This window comes from Sander vitreus, chromosome 17 (genome assembly GCF_031162955.1).
Source record: "Sander vitreus isolate 19-12246 chromosome 17, sanVit1, whole genome shotgun sequence".
In the NCBI taxonomy this organism is placed as follows: Eukaryota; Metazoa; Chordata; class Actinopteri; order Perciformes; family Percidae; genus Sander; species Sander vitreus.
In genome coordinates, this window is record NC_135871.1 from 2,082,604 (window position 1) to 2,107,058 (window position 24,455).

At 41.7% G+C, this 24,455-nt stretch overlaps 1 protein-coding gene across 1 annotated transcript in view; it reads right to left on the reverse strand.

The window, feature by feature from the left end:
• Positions 1 to 4,904: 4,904 nt before the first annotated feature.
• Positions 4,905 to 24,455, reverse strand: part of nt5c2a (5'-nucleotidase, cytosolic IIa) — a 31,800-nt gene continuing 12,249 nt past the window's right edge. The window contains exons 4-18 of the mRNA XM_078272980.1: positions 23,234 to 23,351; positions 23,025 to 23,120; positions 21,528 to 21,619; positions 20,435 to 20,492; positions 20,074 to 20,167; positions 19,914 to 19,967; positions 19,646 to 19,729; positions 18,665 to 18,706; positions 16,618 to 16,725; positions 16,391 to 16,457; positions 14,862 to 15,032; positions 13,633 to 13,684; positions 11,677 to 11,737; positions 8,812 to 8,988; positions 4,905 to 7,136 (exon numbers count right to left, since the gene is read on the reverse strand). Coding sequence (XP_078129106.1) covers positions 6,900 to 7,136; positions 8,812 to 8,988; positions 11,677 to 11,737; positions 13,633 to 13,684; positions 14,862 to 15,032; positions 16,391 to 16,457; positions 16,618 to 16,725; positions 18,665 to 18,706; positions 19,646 to 19,729; positions 19,914 to 19,967; positions 20,074 to 20,167; positions 20,435 to 20,492; positions 21,528 to 21,619; positions 23,025 to 23,120; positions 23,234 to 23,351 — 1,511 coding nt within the window. The 3' untranslated portion in view covers positions 4,905 to 6,899. The remainder of the gene's footprint in view (positions 7,137 to 8,811; positions 8,989 to 11,676; positions 11,738 to 13,632; positions 13,685 to 14,861; positions 15,033 to 16,390; positions 16,458 to 16,617; positions 16,726 to 18,664; positions 18,707 to 19,645; positions 19,730 to 19,913; positions 19,968 to 20,073; positions 20,168 to 20,434; positions 20,493 to 21,527; positions 21,620 to 23,024; positions 23,121 to 23,233; positions 23,352 to 24,455) is intronic.

Sequence of the window (24,455 nt, forward strand, 5' to 3'; positions counted from 1 at the left end):
TCTCATCAGAGATTATGGCTCATCTTGGTCTTGCTATCCTCTTTCTCGTCATCCTCATGTGGCGTTTTTCCATTACATGGTACCTGCCTTGACTCTACTCGCCTTTTTTGGTTTTCCATTACGAAAAAAAGTCCCTGGTACCTGCCAACAGGTATTTTATTTAGTGCCACCTCCGTCAAGGTTCCAAGCGAGCTGAGCCGATACCAAAAGGTGACGTGAAAGCGACAGACGGGGGGGTGTCCTGAACAAACCCACCATTTTTAACTAGTTTAGCCAGCGGTGTTTGTTTTGCTGCCTCCAGCTTCTTTTGAAACTAAATGTGTCTTCTGGCAACAACAAGACACAGTAGAGCCGGTACTAGCAGTGGAAAAACGCCATTACTGTACTTACACTCCTCTTGCTTCTCTTTCCGATGTTGGAAGAGCTCACCTGTGGCCCTTTTATTTTATAAGCTCTGATTGCTAGTTAAACAATTGTGTTTGTCCATGTGAGGAGTCAGAGTGGATAGTAGGATATTTAAAGGGTAACTACTGTTTTTTTCAACCTGGACCCTATTTTCCTATGTTTTTGTGTCTAAGTGACTGATGGGAACAACAATCTTTGACATTGGTCCAGTGTTAGGCGAGATCACTGCAGTCGGCAGTCAGAGAAACAAGCTACAATGTAAGTTAATAGGACAATGAAAACATCTTCACTTAATTGTTTTGGTGCTTGAAATGAGTGTACAAAAAGTCTTGGGTTCACAAAAGTAGCGTAATGTAAGGATAAAATAGTAAATAAATGTCTGAAATGAGTTTTTGAGTAGGAGTGCTGACCGGTGCATCTTTTGTCCTCAGAGGGTTAATTTGTGTGTATATTCATTTTTTGCCACTTCGGTTTTGAGAAGACGGACTTAATAAGATGAAATGCTTAATTGGGGGAAGGACACAGGCCTTGTGAGTTCCGAGTTGCAGCAGGTGTTACTCAAATGTCTCAAAAGTCTCAAAAGTCTCGTCTCATTTGCATTTAAATGATGCATTAAAAAGCAGGACTGCTGCGTTAACATTTACAATTTCCACTTTGTGACAGCTTTCATTTCAGACAACTGTTAATATGACATAAACAAAGACACGTAAGCAGTGCGCCTCCCAAAAATGAAACAAGGGCCTGCCCAAAGAGCAACAGATATCTAGTTATTGTAATTCAAGATTGAGAAAGACTAAACTATTGTGGTGTGTCACACTCCAGACTCCACAGTCTCACAGCAGCCCAGGGAACACAAAATGAAAAGTTGTGGAAGGTCTTTATTAAAAGAATATTCCTTTGATTGGCTGCGTCGTCAGCGCAGAGCCATGATAAGGAGCAAAGGAACAAACTTATCAGCAGCCTGAAGGCCAACAGCTGCTTGACCCTGGCAGTGTCCCTGAAGGTCACGCTGCGGAGTCCTGTTACGTAACGTTGCACGTGTTCCACACCAGGATGTTGAGAGTTTGCTGCTGATGAGCTGGGTGTGCTGGCCTTCACTAGTCAGCAGAATCCACGTATGTAAGATAGTTATAGAATTACACAGATTCATATACAGATGCTGTGTTTCTGAGAGGGGATACACATGCGAGAGAAACACTATATGCACCAACAGTGGAACATTTCAGTCACTTGACATTTCTGGTGTAAAGGAAAGACATTTCAAATAGCTGCATAAAGGGACACTTATTGTATGCTTAAAGGACCATGCCAGCTGTTCCTTCATCATATTTGATAGGTAACTACCGTTTTTTCCAACCTGGACCCTATTTTCCTATGTTTTTGTGTCTAAGTGACTGATGGGAACACCAATCTTTGACATTGGTTCAGTATTAAGAGAGATCTCTGCAGTCAGAAGCGGAGAAACAAACTACAATGCAAGTTAATAGGACAATTGTCCATCTTGTATTTACCTTAACAAAAGTGCTCGTTTTGGGGCAAAACGAGACCAGCTAGGTCGTTGAGACTACCTGCTTAAATGGATGATTGACCGGTTAACTACTAAAAAGCATGCACAAACACTTTAAGTCTTCCAAACCCTTCACCTAACTTCTGACCTGTATCACTAAGATGTCTCCTCGCCTTCAGCCCATATCCTATACCCCCCTCCCCTGCCTCAGGCACAGATCTGACCCTGTCAGGAGGGTTGAAGTCCTGCACGCTGCCAGGCCATTTCCATCTCCCCTTCATTAACCTTGAGTCTAAATGATGTTCTTCCGCTAGGACAACACGTTGTCCTGTCAGAGCCCCGAGGTCTGTGAGGATACAGGTCAGGCTCATAGTTAGATCTCAAACAGATACTACAAGCACTTTTTTTTTTTAAGAACAAACTCTTCATAGATTTGCTGGTGCTGATCCCAGCATCATGGTTCCCAAACAAATGTGTTTGTTCATAGTAATCTAATAGTAGTCTAATAATAAAGACATTTTAAGGCCATCACGCTTGAAATATAAGACCATTATCACATCAACTAAGCCCTAAATTCAGTTATTTTTTCAAGCCAAGTATCGCTAAACTTGCACTCCATATATAGCTGAAGAATAAAAAGTTTTATGTCGTGCAATCTGAAAGAGACTCGCACCAATAACACGAAAGCTGATGGCTGCAATTTAAGTAGCATGTTGGTTTCATTTGTAGTCGTAATACAGAAAAATGATATATGGATTAGCGACTGAAAAAACTACAACACCATGGGGAAAAAAATGAGCATTACAGGTAGCGGTGCATGGACATAGGAAAATTAAGACCCGTTTAAAATGAATTAAAGGTCCCATGACATGCTGCTTTTATATAGGCCTTAGTGGTCTCCTAATACTGTATCTGAAGTCTCTTTTATATAGGCCTTAGTGGTCTCCTAATACTGTATCTGAAGTCTCTTTTATATAGACCTTAGTGGTCCCCTAATACTGTATCTGAAGTCTCTTTTATATAGGCCTTAGTGGTCTCCTAATACTGTATCTGAAGTCTCTTTTATATAGACCTTAGTGGTCTCCTAATACTGTATCTGAAGTCTCTTTTATATAGGCCTTAGTGGTCCCCTAATACTGTATCTGAAGTCTCTTTTATATAGGCCTTAGTGGTCTCCTAATACTGTATCTGAAGTCTCTTTAATATAGACCTTAGTGGTCTCCTAATACTGTATCTGAAGTCTCTTTTATATAGACCTTAGTGGTCCCCTAATACTGTATCTGAAGTCTCTTTAATATAGGCCTTAGTGGTCTCCTAATACTGTATCTCAAGTCTCTTTAATATAGACCTTAGTGGTCCCCTAATACTGTATCTGAAGTCTCTTTTATATAGACCTTAGTGGTCTCCTAATACTGTATCTGAAGTCTCTTTTATATAGGCCTTAGTGGTCCCCTAATACTGTATCTGAAGTCTCTTTTATATAGGCCTTAGTGGTCCCCTAATACTGTATCTGAAGTCTCTTTTATATAGGCCTTAGTGGTCCCCTAATACTGTATCTGTACTGTCCCACAATGAGCTTTCCTTAGGATGTGCCATTTCTGTGTCTATAGCTTTAAATGCTATTGAGGAGGGTGTGTGTGTGTGTGTGTGTGTGTGTGTGTGTGTGTGTGTGTGTGTGTGTGTGTGTGTGTGTGTGTGTGTGTGTGTGTGGCCTTGAACTTGAACTGCCACTTTGCGCGTTTGAAAGCCGTCTCTCTCTTTCTCATGGGGGGGCCAAATTCTCTGAGCGGGCAAAGCAGAGAAAGGGGAGGTAACCTTTCCCCTTATGACATCATAAAGGGAAGATTCCAGATCGGCCCATCTGATCTTTCATTTTCTCAAAGGCAGAGCAGGATACCCAGGGCTCGGCTTACACCTATCACCATTTCTAGCCACTGGGGGGCCATAGGCAGGCTGGGGGAACTCATATTAATGTTAAAAAACCTCAAAGTGACATTTTCATGCCATGGGACCTTTAAGACCTAGAACACAATACTTCAAGGAATTTAAGACTTTTTTCAGACTTTTTAAGACCCTGCGGAAACCCTGTTGTTATTGTGACTGCAATATAAAAGAGGATAAATTATAGATTCACAAAAAAGTGAGCAGACAAGAAAAGCTTTGGTCAGATGTTTGGTTTTAAGGTTATGTGAAGGCAGATAGCCGTTCTGTGTGATGTGACTGAGCTGATAACGGGACACAGCGGTGCCAAGTTGTGGAAGTTGGTGACACATGAGATACCAGCAGGCCTGTTAGTTAGTGGCAGCTTTGGGCTGGAAGAAATCCTGTCAGCAATAATTACTCACTGATGTAAAGGGTAGACAGAATACAGGAATTGTGAGTAACTTTTTTTGTGGGCATTTCTGCCTTTAGTGGATAGGAAAGCTGAGATATGAAAGGGGAAAGAGAGGGGGGAAGACATGCAGGAAAACCGTCACAGGTCGGATTTGAACCCTGGACTTTCTGCGTTTCTGTAATGGTGTCTTTACAGGTCTACCTAAAAGATTCAGAACGCTGCTGCTCGAGTCCTCACTAAGACCAAGAGAGTGGATCACATCACTCCAGTTCTGAAGTCTCTACACTGGCTTCCTGTGCCTCAAAGAATTGATTTCAAAATACTTTTGCTGGTTTATAAATCACTAAACGGTTTAGGGCCAAAATACATTTCTGATCTGCTACTACACCATGACCCACCCAGACCTCTCAGGTGGTCTGGGACAGGTCTGCTTGTTGTCCCCAGAGTCAGAACTAAACAGGGGGAAGCAGCGTTTAGTTTTTATGCTCCACATATCTGGAACAAACTCCCAGAAAACTGCAGGTCTGCTGCAACTCTCAGTTCTTTTAAATCAAGGCTGAAGACCTTTCTTTTTGATGCTGCCTTTCTTTAAATAATTGTTCATTTCTTATACTGCACAAATGTGTTATACAAATAAAGCTGCCTTGCCTTACAATATCAGATCAGAAAATTTATTACAAACATCAGTCATGACTTAAACCATCTTAACTGCAGAATTGCTGCTTTCAACATTCTTCACAAGAAAGGCAACATTTCAATGAAAACGAGAAACAAAAATACAACTTCAACCCATGCATTAACTACCGCTGGTAAAAAATGAAAAATAAATTCATTTGATTCACTTTGCATTTCAGTATGTCTGATTATTACAGTTAGGCTTCAAAGCTGACAGCAAACACAGGCATGCTCAACAGTTCTGAAAAGACTCGGATATTAAACAGTGAGACATTTAAATCATTGGCGCTGTTGCTCTGAAACCTCAAATAACACGATAAGCATCCCAAGGTGCAACCCGGGGCTGAAAAAGGTCAAACAATTAATGGTCAAAAGGACATTTAAACAAGTCAAAATACGTCTCTTCAGTCCAAACAGGATGAGGCCGCTTTAGCAAATGTAATCAGCGACTTCTTGTGTGAGACTAAAACACAAAAGCAGTAGGATCATTCACACATTCACTTTCTGTGAATCAGAGAGATGAGGCCATGTTCCACCTCATCTAAGGATCAATACTTTGTGATCACTACAGCAGATCAGACTTTTTTTGGACAAACGGGTCCTCTTAAATCACAGGTCTTTTAAAAAATAACAAAAACATGAAATAATACTCTCAGCACTAAAATACACTATTGTACCCTGATCACGTTGACTTACACACACATTACAGTAACAGCACGTTTACAGCAGACACAGCAGTCGTGATCAGCAGCAGGGTCACCTTTTATGGAGGACCATTACCGCCAATGACAACAACACAAACACGGTAAAAAATTAAAATTACGACAGCGAGTTAATCATCATTTTGAATAATAATTGTGAGGTAATAAGTCAAAACTTCGGGAGTCAAACTTTTGACAAATCTCACTCAACTACACATTTTTATCTCAAATTTGACTTAGTTAACATTTTAACTGTTCACTTAAAAAAAATAAAGAATGTAATTCTAAATTATGAGTCGTCAAAATTGTGACTTTCTAATTTCATATTTACACATTTTGTCAAGTCAAAGATTGGACTTAATTAAGTCTTAGGGTCTCATAATGTCGACTGCTATTTAAAATGTTGCAAGTCGAAACATTGACTTGTCTTATCATTTGAACCTGCCAGTATTGTGATTGTCGTCTGGCAGACATGGGCTTCCATACCTTTCACCTGTGACCATGAAAACAACTCAACATTCATGTTCAAAATAACAATAATTCTCATTCACACTCACTGTATCAACTCAAAGCGAGATGAATAAGGCAATAACTGTGGTGCAGGGTGTAATATCTACATTACTTTTTTAAAAAAGACATAAGATTAAGGACTTGAGGGTGAGCTTTGGGAATTGTGGTCCTATTTTACAACACAGTAAAAAGAAGAATTACTGGGTAAATAAGTAGGTGACGTTTCTGTAAGCTGGTACCATGAGATGTTAGCGTGTGATATCCACCTCACCGTTAGCAGGCATTATAAACATATACTCTCATGGAGTAGAACCGTTTTACCATCGAGTCTAGTTTCAGCAGCTGTGGTTAACACACTGCTGGTGCCTCGCTGTATCTAGCAGGCTAAAAATCTGGAGATGTTGGAGCTACAGCCAATGAGAGCGCACTCCAGAAACCAGGGGGAGGAGGGGTCACCCGGAACCTTTTGTTGCATTTGCAACACGGACCAAAGTTGTTGTTTCACGTGGAGAAAAACAGGCTATGAATAGTAAAGATATGTGGAAACAGGCTATCCCCCCCCCCCAACCTTTCTTTTCTTTCTTTGTTTTATCGCTGCGGATCAGCCACCAACTACTCGTAGAAATCCAAAAATCCTGTCTCGCGTATGGTAGTAGGTCATGTGTGTGTTTTCATGAGAAAACTGGAGACCAGACTCGTGGAAACAGGATGTATCGGATGTGACAGCAAGCGTCATCTGCAGACCTCTCTGCTCTTCTCCTTCCCTCTACTCCTCCTCCTCCTCCTCCTCCTCATCGTCATCTTCATCATGGCAGTGAGTGATCTCCTGTGGAGCCTGAGGGAAGAAGTGGGGGGGCTGGATCTCGCTGACGGATCGAGTCAGCTGGTGCCGTTTGCACTCCATCTCCTTGAGGTCGACGTCGTGGCGGTTCCGTGTGGCGAGCGGCGACTCGGTGTCAATGACGTGGACTTGGGCGTGCTCCACTGTTGACTCGTGAGGCATCTGGTGTGGGGGGGGAGGAGGTTCAATGTAATGCCATCAGTCAAAAAGTACATAAAGCAGTCCCTCCAGGATTTTGCAACGTCGCGATCGCAACAATTCACGCAAATAGAGGTCGACCGATGCCGATGTTTAGAAATCAGGGTCAGCCGATACATGCTGCCGATTTATTTTGGCCGATATTTGGCCGATATGTGCTTGTTTTTAAACCTCTATTTGAAAGATAAAATGTAACACTAATATACACAGAATTTCTCAACAGAAACATGTATTGAACACTTCACCAATCTACACTTGTATACTTCAATTAAAAATGTATTATGTAAAAACGTACTGTATATTGTATAAATAATGTATGAAAAATATATTAAATAAACGAAACAGGTAAGAAGAAAATAAACTTTGTCAAATAAACTTTTCAATGAAAAAACAAAGTTTAGTGCACTTAGCAGCATTTATTAAACTTCTGAGAATACAAATCCTCAAGCTTCACAGAAAGTGACGTTATTAATCTCAACACTATTTCCTCCTAACTCCTGTTGAATCACATCAGACCAGGGCTCTCTGAAGTCAGCTCTTGGTCACCTTGTTTGTTAGATCATTGTTCATTTGGTGAAGTGTTGTATCTGTGTTTTGGGGGCCCTACTGTTACCTGTCCTGTAGCACTCATTAGGATCTTATCTGAGCACATTTCTGTCATTCAAACTCTTAGGCTAGTTGTAGTTTAAAACTCATCCAGCCAGTTTAATAACATTAAGGGTTTTATTCCTGCTTGAGTCCATAGATGCAGTTAATGGATACAGGCACGGGGAACTGAAGGCTCTGTTAGCAACCATTAGCTCCGTTAGCGGTTAGCTCCAGTTAGCTCCGTTATAGGAGTGGATGAGACTGCCACAGACAGGGGTAACAACCAGACTCTGATAAATGACATTCAGGAGCTTCCACAGAGGTGTGGCCGCGGTGTTTTGTACGGTTCCATTAGTACAGTTAATCCCAAGGCAGGAACACCGGCAGCATGCTACTGCTAACGCTAGCGTCTGAGCCTGAAGTGACTGTGCGAGACACACGGCAAGACTTCACGAGGGGAGGGGCTGGAGGCAGCTGGTCTGGGTGCGCTGTAAAAAATGTCGCCTATTCATGTTTTTAACACTAGGCTGCCCGCAGATGCGCCTGCCTATTAATCTTGATATACTGGGATATTGGCCGATGCCAATATCCCAGTATCATATATCATATCATATCTACACGCAAATTCAACCAATCACCGTGAATTTTGTGCGACTCTTAATTTTGACCAATCACCGCAACTTTTCCGTTGTCGGCTCTCTGCAGCGGGCGGGGCTGCTGCTCGGTCCCCCCCCCACGACGCACGCACGCACGCTTAAATCCACCAGCCATTTTCATATTATACCAACATTTGCAACATCCTGAGCCTTTTTTGGTAAGGTTACTAGGAAAACTCTATACAACTATACAAAAAGAAAAAAGTTTTTGCAACTTTCACCGTCTCATCGCAACAAAAATACAAAAAACACTGCTACTTTTATCGCAATTTGTTTTACAAAAAGCTCCCGCAAAATCAGGCATTTTGGGCCGCAACAATCTCAAAAAAAGGAATCCTGGGGGGACTGAATAAGTGCATGTGACAGACAAACTGAGAAGGGTGAGTGAACCTCACCTGCACATGTGCAGCTCTGAACAGATAGCTGAAGGGGTAGTAGAGCAGGTTGATGAAGGAGGCGGCATACAGGTCCGCGTAGCGCATCACTTGGGAGGCAAACAGTGTCTGTCGGGACCCGCTGCGGAACAGACTTCCCGTCATGCCGTAGCACATGTCCATGTCATGGGTCACTTTCTGGAAAGGATACAAGGACATGCCTGATAGTTCATTATGGAAGCTTAATGTCTTTTTGGCACCAGACAAAACATTTCTATGCAGGAAAAATCTTTCACGTCTACTGGGAGTGGAACCACTTTTAAGAATTGTGCATGGGCATACTATATTGCCCTTACAGGGATACATACATTTGTATTGATCTGCTAGAGTTAGGCTGAGTATATTTACTTGTCTCTGCTTGCCTGTACTGCCTGCTGTGTTGGTTAATAAATCATTTTGTAGCATGATGCAGAAATCTGGCTGTGGACACTCCAAAGAGTGTTGCAGCATGGTCATATGACGTTTGCAAGATGAGGCCATCTATTCCTGGGGCCAGCCATACAATGGCCGCCTTATATGTTCCGAGTTTGATGTTGGAGTGGTTTAATGTCCGTGGATAACCGACAGGCATCTTCTTGAAAAGGTCACAGCAACGTGATTAGCTGCGGGGGGACCACGAGGACCTGTGGCCCCAGCCTCTGACGTGACTCCACAGGAGTATCTCCTGGCCAAGTAAATGTTCCAATGTATTGTATAGTCTTCCCAGAAGAAGGACCTGATTGTTTTAACGAAGGATGATCGAAGCCCGAGGACCTAATAAAGGGACTGACTGTGTCACAAGCCGTTGAACACTTTAGCTGCCAGCACTTCCAACGACTCAAGTACATCGCCGAAGATCAGAATAAAACTAACGTGGCCATAAAAATGAATATATGTGGAAAGAAAAAAAAAAAAAACAGAAAACAAAATCACATGATCCGTTTATTTTTGCACATTCCTCCACAGCGCTGCGGAGGAGGGTCTGGCTAGTCCACACAGCATTCTGGGATGGGAGTAAAACATGCTCTGGTTTATTGGTATTTCTTTAAACCAATCACAATTGTCTTGGGTGGTGCTAAACGCCGTACGGAGCCACGGTGCCTCTGCTAAATAGTCTCAGGAAGGAACTTGTTTTGGTGGAACGTGTACGTTCAAAAGTAGTTTTAGTCGTGCAACAGAAAACTCAGATTGGACAGATAGTCTAGCTAGCTGTCTGGATTTACCCTGCAGAGATCTGAGGAGCAGTTAACCATAGTCCTCACAAATCCACCAGAGGTTAGAACGCCAACACAAAGGAAGCCCAAGGCAACAGATATCTGTCCTAAATGAGTGAAATCCAGCGGAATTTTTGTCGGCAACGGAGCAATCCCAGAGGTGGAACGTCGTGGACACAGACTACTAAAGCCGCCTACACATGATAAGTGGTTGGGTGCACAACAGTGTTGAATTTACATGATTGCATGGTGTTTTTTTTTTTTTTTTTAAAAGATAATTTTTTGGGGTTATTTTTAGGCTTTTATTTGACAAGACAGCTGAAGACATGAAAGGGGAGAGAGGGGGGGGGAATGACGTGCAGCAAAGGGCCCCAGGTCGGAGTCGAACCCGGGCCCGCTGCGTCGAGGAGTAAACCTCTATATATGGGCGCCCGCTCTACCAACTGAGCTATCTGGGCGCCCTGGTGGGTGATTTTGTTGCTCTGGCCATGGGGTGGGATCAGAAAGAATGCATTAATATAGGTGTGTTCAACTATAATAACGTGGTACACAGGCCTGTGTGTCCACTGTTCTACAGTCTGTCCCCAATCAGCACTGAAAATATAATTAATAATAACACAAAAAAAACAGACCACATGATTTGGGTTTCAAACGATATAACGAGTTGTACACAGACTTTTCCATTCTTCAATCTAAAAAGGACAATAATAGGAAATGACAATAACAAAAAACGGGCCTTTATTGATTGTTTCCTCGTTTTTTTTATTCTGACACCAGAAAAGGTTAAGGAAAAACAAATAAGCATTTTTGGGATTTTCTAGTCAATGATTATCCAATGATACCCGGACCGCCATTGAAGGTATCTTGGTTATTTTAAAATGGCCGGTGTGTGCAGGATGTCCCGTGTCATGCAAGTGACGATTCTCTCTGACCAATCAGTAGTCAGTGTGGTTTGGATTTTTCCTGATATCGGTGCTAAAACAATACTTGACTTAACCGAAAACAAGAGCCCAAAACGACAGTCGGTGACATGCTAAGGCCATATTGGCACCGGGTTTCTGTACCCAACCCTAGTTTTAATTCTTCCTTTTAGTATCAGCTCAGCTCGCTTCGAACCTCAACTGAGGTGGTACCAAAAATAGTACCAGGTACTATCCTCTCACAAATCGTTTCACCTCAGGTCTTCAAGACTAAATATTGTGTTTGTGCTGACTTGTCAGGCTAATGGTTAATTTAAAAAAATATATATACTCCACAAGCATTTTTATAAGAGCAAATGGTTGGTTATCAATGCATAAACAGGCAGAGCATCAGTGCAAGACTGTATGCATCAGGTATTGTTTAACCTAAGCTAGGCTGCAAAAAAAAAATACTGTTGTACCGGGAGGGGTACAGTAGTGTACAGAAGCCTTTTCCATGTCCTGGCGTTTAAACACAAAGTGCTTGTCTGCTTGTCTATTCACACGAGGAGGGCAGTGAGACCCAAGCGGCTCCGCAGGCGAATTGCCGCTTACAGTCTGAAAAGACTGTTATCCTTCAAAATCTGGTTGACTTATAGTGGACTCCACTTGGGTGAAGCTCTATTTAAGTGAAAGACAGGAGGAAGAAATGGGTTTGTTGGAGGAAGTTGTACCTTAATGCGTCTCTGCAGTGAGCTGATGTCAGGCCTCTCATTGCTGCTGCTGTCCAGGTGCCTGAGGACAAAACACAAGTGTGCTGTGATCGGTGAGCCCAGCTCCATTTCAAATGTGGTTTCCACATCATGCCGACAACAGCGATCTCGCTTACTACTGGACCAATGTCAAAGATTGCTGTTCCCATCAGTCACTTAGACACAGGTTGGAAAAAAACCCGGAAGTAACCCTTTAAGAACTTTTTTGAAAGAATACATTGCAAAACACAAAAAACAGTTGACCTAACAAAAAGGCACTTACTTGTAAAGCTCAGCGAGGAAGCATTCCAGTGACTGAAGTTCCTCAAATATGGCTAAAAAAAACAAAACAAAAACTTGCATTAGTATAGTTACAATGGCATAAATATTTAATAACCAGAAAATCCCAAAACAATACTCTAATCTTTCTTTTCTTAAATCAGTCTTTTAACTATCTTTTGTGGGCCTAGCACAGATCTGAGCTTTAGTGAATTATTCCATGGTCACAATGTTGTGATACATAGACTACTGGAAAATAAACAGAAAACACGGTCACATTTTCTGTCATGCTTGGTATGAGTATCATTTCCTAACCCCCTAATAAAACCAATATATACAGTACATTGTTTATTAAGTAACAGTGAACTACAGGCGACATCAACCCAATCCTTAAAATGCTCATATTATGCTTTTTGGCTTTTTCCCATTCCTTAATTGTGTTATATATCTTTTTGTGCACGTTACAGGTTTACAAAGTGAAAAAGCCCAAAGTCCCCCCCAAAGGGACTTACCATCTCCAACAGAAAACACTGTTCACAAACTGCTCCAAACAGCTCTATTGTAGTCCAGCCTTTACTTCAGAGACAAACGTGGTCACTTTGGAACACATGTTATAATGCTCGCCTAGCTGCTAGCATGGCACGCCCTCATACTCTGCTTCTGACTGGCTAGTAGTCCTTACCTAGCTGCTAGCATGGCACACCCTCATACTCTGCTTCTGACTGGCTAGTAGTCCTTACCTAGGTACTGTCAGGGCACGCCCTCATACTCTGCTTCTGACTGGCTAGTAGTCCTTACCTAGGTACTGTCAGGGCACGCCCTCATACTCTGCTTCTGACTGGCTAGTAGTCCTTACCTAGCTACTGTCAGGGCACGCCCTCATACTCTGCTTCTGACTGGCTAGTAGTCCTTACCTAGGTACTGAGCATGTGCGGCTCCCAACAAAGATGGAACAGAAGTGAGATGTCTCACTCTGTAGCTAAAACAGAGAACTCAACACACAGGGTGAAAAGAGGAGCTGCAGCAATGTGCAGTACAACAAAAATATGGTGTTTTTTGAAAAATTAAACCATGTCAACCTATTGTGATATAACCTCTAAATACAATTATGTACCTAAAAATGAGCATAATATGAGCACTTTAAGTTTCAGTGCTGCTTAATAACACTGTATAATGGAACTGCAAACAAGCTAGATGTGCATGTATGCATGAGTGTGTATATGTCTCACAGCTCTTGTCAGTCCACACATGCAACTCCTGGGCCAGCTCAGGTATCACCAAGAACGTCCTCCAGCCCTGGCGCTTCTTGGATTTGAGGATGTCACCAAAAATGTGGTCTCCAATGTAGATGATGTCCTTTCCTTTAGCACCCAGCAAGTCACACACAATGTCTGAAGAACCTGGGAGTACAAACATGGCATTTTGGGAATGTTTTTTTCATCCTATGAAAACCATCAATGGTGGGTTTTGTATGAAGTTGCAATTATAGCTGATATTCTACTCCACACAGTGTGTTACATGCTGCCCACACTTCAGTTTGACAAGTGTTTCTATGAGTCAGCACATCAGGTCTTTTATTCAAGGATGTTGACTTGTAGTTTCATAAGCACAGTCACAAATCTATTACTCTTATTTTTGACCTAACAAAAAGGCACTTACTTGTAAAGCTCAGCGAGGAAGCATTCCAGTGACTGAAGTTCCTCAAATATGGCTAAAAAAAACAAAACAAAAAACTTGCATTAGTATAGTTACAATGGCATAAATATTTAATAACCAGAAAATCCCAAAACAATACTCTAATCTTTCTTTTCTTAAATCAGTCTTTTAACTATCTTTTGTGGGCCTAGCACAGATCTGAGCTTTAGTGAATTATTCCATGGTCACAATGTTGTGATACATAGACTACTGGAAAATAAACAGAAAACACGGTCACATTTTCTGTCATGCTTGGTATGAGTATCATTTCCTAACCCCCTAATAAAACCAATATATACAGTACATTGTTTATTAAGTAACAGTGAACTACAGGCGACATCAACCCAATCCTTAAAGTGCTCATATTATGCTTTTTGGCTTTTTCCCATTCCTTAATTGTGTTATATATCTTTTTGTGCACGTTACAGGTTTACAAAGTGAAAAAAGCCCAAAGTCCCCCCCCCCAAAGGGACTTACCATCTCCAACAGAAAACACTGTTCACAAACTGCTCCAAACAGCTCTATTGTAGTCCAGCCTTTACTTCAGAGACAAACGTGGTCACTTTGGAACACATGTTATAATGCTCGCCTAGCTGCTAGCATGGCACTCCCTCATACTCTGCTTCTGACTGGCTAGTAGTCCTTACCTAGCTGCTAGCATGGCACACCCTCATACTCTGCTTCTGACTGGCTAGTAGTCCTTACCTAGGTACTGTCAGGCACGCCCTCATACTCTGCTTCTGACTGGCTAGTAGTCCTTACCTAGGTACTGTCAGGGCACGCCCTCATACTCTGCTTCTGACTGGCTAGTAGTCCTTACCTAGCTACTGTCAGGGCACGCCCTCATACTCTGCTTCTGACTGGCTAGTAGTCCTTACCTAGGTACTGAGCATGTGCGGCTCCCAACAAAGATGGAACAGAAGTGAGATGTCTCACTCTGTAGCTAAAACAGAGAACTCAACACACAGGGTGAAAAGAGGAGCTGCAGCAATGTGCAGTACAACAAAAATATGGTGTTTTTTGAAAAATTAAACCATGTCAACCTATTGTGATATAACCTCTAAATACAATTATGTACCTAAAAATGAGCATAATATGAGCACTTTAAGTTTCAGTGCTGCTTAATAACACTGTATAATGGAACTGCAAACAAGCTAGATGTGCATGTATGCATGAGTGTGTATATGTCTCACAGCTCTTGTCAGTCCACACATGCAACTCCTGGGCCAGCTCAGGTATCACCAAGAACGTCCTCCAGCCCTGGCGCTTCTTGGATTTGAGGATGTCACCAAAAATGTGGTCTCCAATGTAGATGATGTCCTTTCCTTTAGCACCCAGCAAGTCACACACAATGTCTGAAGAACCTGGGAGTACAAACATGGCATTTTGGGAATGTTTTTTCATCCTATGAAAACCATCAATGGTGGGTTTTGTATGAAGTTGCAATTATAGCTGATATTCTACTCCACACAGTGTGTTACATGCTGCCCACACTTCAGTTTGACAAGTGTTTCTATGAGTCAGCACATCAGGTCTTTTATTCAAGGATGTTGACTTGTAGTTTCATAAGCACAGTCACAAATCTATTACTCTTATTTTTGACCATATGAAATATATAGATACATTTGGGGCATTCTCATCAGGAGTGCAAATGTAATATAGTCCTGTTGTAAACAAACCTTTACCAGCATCAGAACATTTGACTTTGTTTACTCTGTGAACAACCGTTTAAACTGGGCCTAAAACCATGTACTGTAATTAATTGGTTAAAGTGACTATATGTAACTTTTAAATGTTTCTGAAACTGTAATTTTTCGTCTGATGATCATAAATGACCTGTAACAGCAAACGAGACTTACAGTGAAAAGAACGCGTTTTTTACATGATTTACGGCAGGTAGACGGCGCTACAGTCACACATTCTGAAGGGTCACAGATTTCGGTGTAACACCGGAGAAGCCTGTGTTAGTGAGTATCCAGCCAGGTAAAAGGTAGCAGGAGATTTCTTTATATAGGCCTACTTGTATTTTAATGTTATTTTAGAAGTTATCTGCTGTAGTTATGGCTGATACTGGGGCAGGGCCATCACAGGAAAGAAGGAAATTAAACGAAGAACAACTAAAAGCTGAAAGGGAAAGTGAAAGTCAGGCTTTCAACAGATGGAGACAATTACGGGATTGTAAAGGATTAAAAACGTCCCGTATTGGCCCTCAGGTATGTTATATGTCTATTTCATTCATAAAATAACTTTACAAAGCGCAATGTGGTTGTACATTAGTAACAGACATTAAATCACGTCCCTCTTCCATTTAGCGCGGACGTTTTATTCCTTTTACTCTGTGTTTGTGTTGGCCTACTATTTTCTTTCCCCTTGTCTCCTGTACCTGTGTAAAGCATCCTTTGGTTTCATGAAATGCGCGATATTATTCTAAGTTATTACTACGTTGGTTGCTACAACAGTCTCTTAATGCTTCGGCTCGTGACCCAGTGACAGTGATACCCGGTTTAGCTCACGATACATCCAAAGTAGGCTAAGTTACCGTAGCAACACTTGAAATACAACAATGCATCTGTAACGTATTCTCTTATTGTATTTGAAAGATTATCTGTCTGAGCAAAACATTCATTGCAACTATAGGACCTTCCAGTAACGCTAACTCCTAGACCTTTACAACAGCAAGTGTGTGTGTGTGTGTGTGTGTGGGGGAAGGTTCCTTATTTACCTCCTGAGTAAACAATGCCATGCTGCAGAGGTCCAGTGTATGTGCCGATCTTCAGCCGACCTGTGGTCTAAAAGAAACCAGCACTGAGTCACACACTCGTATACAATATTTATTTATCTTTACAGCTAAAAAATAAAAATAATAAAAAAATTATTATATCAAAACAAATATATTTGTTTTATTTTAGTGGTTTAATGTCCGTGCAGGCTTTTTTAGTACACACTTACAGTGTCAACCTGCCGCAGCACTGTTCCCTCGCCAAAGAACACAGGTTTGCGGGCGTCCACCAGGATCAGGTCAAAGTAGGACTTCCAGGGCCGGTGAGGTGTGCTCGGCTACCACACACACACACACACACACACACACACACACACACACACACACACACACACACACACACACACACACACACACACACACACACACACACACACACACACACACACACACACACACACACACACACACACACACACACACACACACACACACACACACACACACACACACACACACACACACACACACACTTATTTTTCTCTCTTGGACAACCTATCATGATACCATAAAGTATCTGTTCCAGATATTTCTGAGCAAGGTGGTTCAATTCAAACCTATTGAGATTCCTGACAACACAAATGTAATTAAATCAGTAGTGTTACCTTTGGGCCGTGGGCAAAGTCAAACAGGTAGGTCATAATTTTCTGTAAGAAGACAGGAGAGGGTTTTTTTTTAACATGTTGTCCCAGAACAAACGGAAAAAGGGAAACTATACTCCATCATTAACAACACCTGGCATTATTACTTCATTAGGCAACTGTCAAAATTAATTAGTACATTATGGGACAGTAGGTTCTGGTTTGCTTTAAAGGAACACGCTGACTTATTGGGACTTTGTCTTATTCCCCGTAACCCCCAGAGTTAGATAAGTCCATACATACCCTTCTCATCTCCGTGCGTGTCGTAACTCTGTCTGACACCCCCACCGCTAGCCTAGCTTAGCACAGATCCTGGAGGTAACCGGCTCCATTTAGCCATACTGCTCCCAATAAGTGACAAAATAACACCAACATGTTCCTGTTTACATGTGATTTGTATAGTCCACCCGCATATTCCATCACATTTAAGATTTTTTTTTGCCTGCAACAATCACAAAAAAATTATTGTGATTTGCTCGCAGCACCTGAGAAGCACCGCCCGTGAGGAGCAGAGAGTAACAACGGTGCTTTTCAGGTGTTGCGCTAATCACTCCGCCCAAGTAGCAGAAGTAGCAGTGCTTCGCCTTCTGAGAATATAGTTCCCAGTATGTATACGGTTAGAAGATGGCTGTGTGTCATGTGACCTTGTTATTTATACACGCTGTGACTATACAAATCACAACATGTAAATAGGAACATGTTGGCGTTATTTTGTCACTTATTGGGAGCAGTAGGCTAGATGGAGCCAGTTACCTCCAGGATCTGTGCTAAGCTAGGCTAGCGGTGGGGGCGTCAGACAGAGTTACGACACGCACGGAGATGAGAAGGGTATGTATGGACTTATCTAACTCTGGGGGGATACGGGGTAGAGCTGAAGATCTTTGCTGAACCCAACAGGTTCGGTCGTGTTTGGTATTAATTTCTATCATTTTACTCGGGCCGGGCTCGGGCTTGCGCTCCGGGTTGCGTGGTAAATAAGTGATGTCAGGTGATGCGTTTCGATTAGCGTGTAAATGATGCTGAGGAGGTGAAACGGAGGCTGGCCTCTGGGGGACTTATTTTATTTCTTTGTTCCAACTTCCAAGTGGCCTATAGCCTACGTTAGTCATGAATAAATGATGTTAAAAAATGTATAAATGACTCATTCTTGATGAAAGACAAAAGAGCTGTGTGCGTGCGGCACAGTCTCTTTTTTCTTTATCTCCCTTTTCCGCCGAGTGGTGCGCGTGCCCGCTCGCGAAGCGTGTGTCCGCGCTATTCTCCGACATGCACTCTAATCACTGCTGATAGACGGCCTTTTGTACAGTCGGGCTGTAAACGGGTTCAGGCTTTTAAAAAGCTGCCAATCAAAATGTACTTGTCGGGCTCGGGCCGAACTCTGTCGGGCTCGGTCCTTTTCGGGCCTAACTTTTAAGGCCCGATTACAGCTCTAATACGGGGAATAAGACAAAGTCCCAATAAGCAACCTATCATGATACCATAAAGTATCTGTTCCAGATATTTCTGAGCAAGGTGGTTCAATTCAAACCTATTGAGATTCCTGACAACACAAATGTAATTAAATCAGTAGTGTTACCTTTGGGCCGTGGGCAAAGTCAAACAGGTAGGTCATAATTTTCTGTAAGAAGACAGGAGAGGGTTTTTTTTTAACATGTTGTCCCAGAACAAACGGAAAAAGGGAAACTATACTCCATCATTAACAACACCTGGCATTATTACTTCATTAGGCAACTGTCAAAATTAATTAGTACATTATGGGACAGTAGGTTCTGGTTTGCTTTAAAGGAACACGCTGACTTATTGGGACTTTGTCTTATTCCCCGTAACCCCCAGAGTTAGATAAGTCCATACATACCCTTCTCATCTCCGTGCGTGTCGTAACTCTGTCTGACACCCCCACCGCTAGCCTAGCTTAGCACAGATCCTGGAGGTAACCGGCTCCATTTAGCCATACTGCTCCCAATAAGTGACAAAATAACACCAACATGTTCCTGTTTACATGTGATTTGTATAGTCCACCCGCATATTCCATCACATTTAAGATTTTTTTTTTTGCCTGCAACAATCACAAAAAAATTATTGTGATTTGCTCGCAGCACCTGAGAAGCACCGCCGTGAGGAGCAGAGAGTAACAACGGTGCTTTTCAGGTGTTGCGCTAATCACTCCGCCCAAGTAGCAGAAGTAGCAGTGCTTCGCCTTCTGAGAATATAGTTCCCAGTATGTATACGGTTAGAAGATGGCTGTGTGTCATGTGACCTTGTTATTTATACACGCTGTGACTATACAAATCACAACATGTAAATAGGAACATGTTGGCGTTATTTTGTCACTTATTGGGAGCAGTAGGCTAGATGGAGCCAGTTACCTCCAGGATCTGTGCTAAGCTAGGCTAGCGGTGGGGGGCGTCAGACAGAGTTACGACACGCACGGAGATGAGAAGGGTATGTATGGACTTATCTAACTCTGGGGGATACGGGGAATAAGACAAAGTCCCAATAAGTCGGCGTGTTCCTTTAAGCATTCATTAAGATATCTGACTGTAAACTGTCTGCTCACCTCTGTGTATTTATAGTCACTGTTAGTGGCCAGAAACACTTTGGCTACTTCATTCATGCGACTGAGGAGAAGAGGAAGCTTTGGCTTGGTGGAGGAAAAACACAATCAACCACGCAGAAAAATTGAACAGCAAAAAATGTGAGACTGAGCTCAAATGTGTTGTTTTACTACTACGGAGTAATACAGAACTTTTCATTCCAACTATAAAGTCCAAGTTGGTATATAACTTGGTGTGCATTTAGAAGCAGCCCTTATTATGCATACTTACATCCTTTACCACATACTTTTCCAGGTTTTCAACAGTTTTTTCTTTTAAGGACCCCTGTGAAAATAAATAACAGTGGACTGATGACTGCGACTGGACTGGACTGAGTGCAGGAGACGACTTACTGGGAACAGGTTTCATGTAGATAAGCAAATGATCCTACCTTTAAATGAACCCAGTCCACGCTGTCTCGGACATCCTGGAACATGCTCTTATAGGACATGAAAAGGTCGCCGTCTTTGAAGCCAGCGTCACAACTACAGAGACAGTTCAAATCAGGTCAGCATTAGATTCTGCGTAACATGGAGTTCTGAGGACGCAGTGTTTTCCCCAGAACCACCTTCTTGTTCAGACAGAGAAGCTTCTAAAAGAGCTTTGAGAGCATCATGGGATACGGAAATTCCACTGAAACTCTGAACATGGACATTAAACCGGCTCTTATTCAGAATGTCACTCATGATTCCAGCAAGCTGCGCTTCCCAGAAACAGCCAGTATTCAGTATGTAGCAGTGAGTATGCAGTACCTTGTGTATCTGGAGCAGTTACTGAAGAAATCAACCAGGCAAGCAAAGAGGTAGGTTTCTAAGGAGAAATCAGAAATAACACTAGAATTAGTGAGACTGACTGCAGACCTGAATATAGTCTGAAACCTAGTATAGTCTGTGTGTGTGTGTGTGTGTATTTCAGTTGGACTTACAGTATATACTGTTTAAATAATAATAATAATAATAAAAACCTTCTTACTTTTCTGTATTCCAAATGATTGTTAATGATGATACTTTGAGGGTTTTAGATAATTTAAATCCCTTTGAGCTCTGGCCACATGGCTCATTATTATTTTATTACAAAACTATTGTTTTGTAGACTAAATGATGCACTTAGTGATCATTCAAACAAATGATCACAAACCAGATCAAAAATGATGCCTAAAGCCTAATGGTAAAAAAAAAGGCAGGCCTAATAATGCTCAGCTGATGCATCTTGAGTACATGAAAGGGGCGCTATGCAGTTTTGGCCATTTCTTTGCGGTTTTCTCGCAGGTTTCTCTATAGAGCCCCCCCTACAGCTTCAGAATAGATATTTGGCAGCTCCTATGTTTCCTCGTGTCAGACTCCTCTCTCGGTCAGTCCGCCGTTTCCTCTTTCTCTGTTCCTCCGACAATGCTTTCCTAGCTTTCTGCTTCTTTTTCGCTGGCTCAGCCATGACGATAGTGTGAAAAACTCCATCGCTACCTTGTTTTTAAAGCTAGCCGGTTCCTGAATGGGCGTACGTGTGCAGTGCCGTGAAGCAATTCATTACGTCGCGAGACCTGATATCACGCGATAATTGCTGACGCTGAGGCCGGCGGCTCGCCGGCCGAAAGTTGCAAGGGTGGTTTTTCCGCTCACAGGCGCTAGGGGGGAGCGAGACGACCACCATTCAACTCGAAAAAAGTCATATAACCATTCCAATGACTCCGAAGCTGTTCAGTTAAGGTAAATTAAGCTAAAAAAAACTGCATAGTTCCCCTTTAAATACCTCAAAATCTTACATTGATGACTTTGTGTTTTAATACTTAATTCTAAGAGTACTAAAGGTTGTGTTGTAGTTCTGTTGATGGGTTTTTTTCTTTCTTACCAGGCAGGTTGAAGAGTGTGTTGAGGATGTAGAAGCGGTCCGTGTCTCCACGCTGAATAAACTTGTTGGGGTACAGCTCTCTGATGTCAGGTCTGTGTAGAGTGAGCACAGATACAAACAGACAGGAGGGTAACAAGTGAGGAAGAACCAGGAGACATGACTTATTATACATACAACACAACTTATTATACATACAACACAGAGTCCAGTTTTTGCATGACATTGCGTTTCTATTAACTCCCTCTGCAGTGGGCAGAAATGTCTTGTCACCGCTGTGCTTGTTGCATGCATGTGCTATAAAAAGATGTTATACCAACAACGCAGTGAAGACACTGCTCAGTGTCAACTTATTCAGTACATTTAAATTAAATCCATCAAATGCTTACTTAGATTTTTTTTAATGACTACCGATAAGCCATATGCCTCGACATCTTTATATCTGCAATTGAGCAAAACCACACTCATATGCAAGGGTACAGAACTATGGTTAGGCAGTATTCAAACGTTTTCAAACCTTTAGACTTTCCCTATAGTTAACTCCGCAAACAAAGTTATCTTGAGAACTATTGAATGGACTGCCATGGAATCTTGTACAGACATTCATGATAGGGCTGTGTATTGGCAAGAATCTGGCGATACGTATCACGTGGGTCACGATTCAGTATATTGCAATAATGTTTCGATACTGTGCGTGAGGCGATATATTGGGATTTTTTTTAAGTATAATTTTAGAAAAACTAATATTTAAAAAGAGACATGATGTGCATAACAGTCAAAGAAGTTTACTTTAGGTAAACAATTCAGTCCACAGAAAATCAAACTGCCAGTTTGGGATTGTGGTTCCCAGGTTCTTAGTGAGCTAATGTTTATATGCTAAAGTAGGACAAAGGTCAGCCATAGCTACGTTGTTAGCTTCTAGCAAAAAGTCAGGCACTGCTAGGCGAGGACACTAGTGGTGCGTCTCAGCATAACCATCTAGCGGTAGAGGGTTTAAATACAACATAAACAACTGCCTTACATGAATATTTTTGCACGTAAACTTAAAATAAATAAATAAATAAAAATAAATCAATATTGCATTTTTGAAAATCTATTGCTAAATAAAATATCGCTATGATGATTTTTTTTATGCATTTCTTTATGCAATATCTCAACATCTATTGGATGGATTACCATTAGGTCCAAGTTTCAATTTGTCCAATACTTTGTTTTATTACCAAATACATGCAAAACTAATGACATTATCACAGCCTCAGCTATACTTGTGTGTTTCTAACTATTCAGGTAAACTAAGATGGTGAACATGGTGTCAATATTATACCTGCTTAACATCAGCTTGTTAGCATTGTCCTTGTGAGCATGTTAACATGCTGTCGTGCGGCTGTAGACGTCTAGTCTCGTTTACGATTCATTTAAAGAATAGTGTTGTAGGTGGAATGGAGGAAGATTTGATGTGGTAGACTATGTTTACAGCTCAGTGCGAGTAGTGGACCTCACCCCCTCAAGAAGTTGAATCCGTGTACACACACCAGGATGTTCCCGTATGCATCCACTTTGAGCAGGTTGCCATACATCGCATCAAACACCAGACCTCTGAGAAGAATGAAGACAGGCGAGTAAAGGCAGACAGTCAGAGACAGAAAGCACAAAGCGCACTTGATTGATTTAAAAAATAAAATAAAATAGGCAGGGCTTTGTGAACCAACCTGGTGGGGAAGGAGGGGTCGTAGACAAAGTTGAGCAGCTCTTGTGGATATCCGATGGACACCAGGCGCTCCACCGTCAAGTCGAAGCCCAGCGACTCATACTCAGGAGATTTATAAACTAGACAGACAGACAGACATGTCCTTTTTCATGAATATTTACCACCATTTTCCAAGTATTCCTATTGGCTTGAAATGTTACATTTGCATTTTCATGAACTGGGGTAGACGCTCCATATTCATGCTCCATCTTGAAATACGTTAGCCGGTAAGGGACATACAGGACATACTGCTCCGCCTTTCGCGTTTTCGCTGTCACATGATAAAACTCACAGGTGCTGCTAATGCTGCTAATGGGTATCTTGGCTTTTTGAAGCGTGAAGGCTACCGTAGCTGTAATACGTACTTTGAACTGCGTGGTGCGAGAGAGTTGATTACGATATGTGATCTCAACGCTAGATGAGAGAAATTCCCACACATTGGACCTTTAAAGCTAGACAGAATGATGCATTAAAATACATGTTGGAGATTGGAAAAATGACTTCTCCGATCATTTGTTAGCTCATAAATACAGCCGGCTCTCCTGTATCGGATGTGTCAAAGCTGTCCACAAGCACATAACCACTGAAAACGAGTTCTTTGTTCCTGAGGCATAACATGGTTTGATATACAGATGAGGAATATTGATGAATAATGACGAATGCAAAAACTGGTATCGGCTAACCCTCGTTTCCACCCCAGCCACCCTCCTATTGTTGTGTGCGGAATTACTATTTTGACTGTCTCCAGGCCAGGAATATCTTAAACACAGCTGGACGGGAGCAGCTTGGGTTACAGTGGGTGCTCCAGTGAGCCGGACAGAGGACTGTCCCCGTAAGAACCCGGTCATTTTACACTCCTGCAGACTTCAGAAAAGTCAGACAAAGATTCGGATTTTATGAATAGTTCAAAAGTTAGTTAGTAACAAATAGTTAAAAGTAATAAAATGCAGAAATTGCTTCTTCTTTTTTGAAATCTCGTATCACAAAGACTAACAATTATCAAATTAAGGACATTTCTATGAAGTTTGAATTTTAAATTATAAAGAAGTAAATGTTATATGAAGTAATATTCCACATTTTTTAATGTATTGCCCCATTTTTTTGTCGTAGTTACATTATATTTTTGTGTGTTTAGTTTGTCTTGTTTTATTTGTATTGACTACTTTTATGTACATCTATTTGTT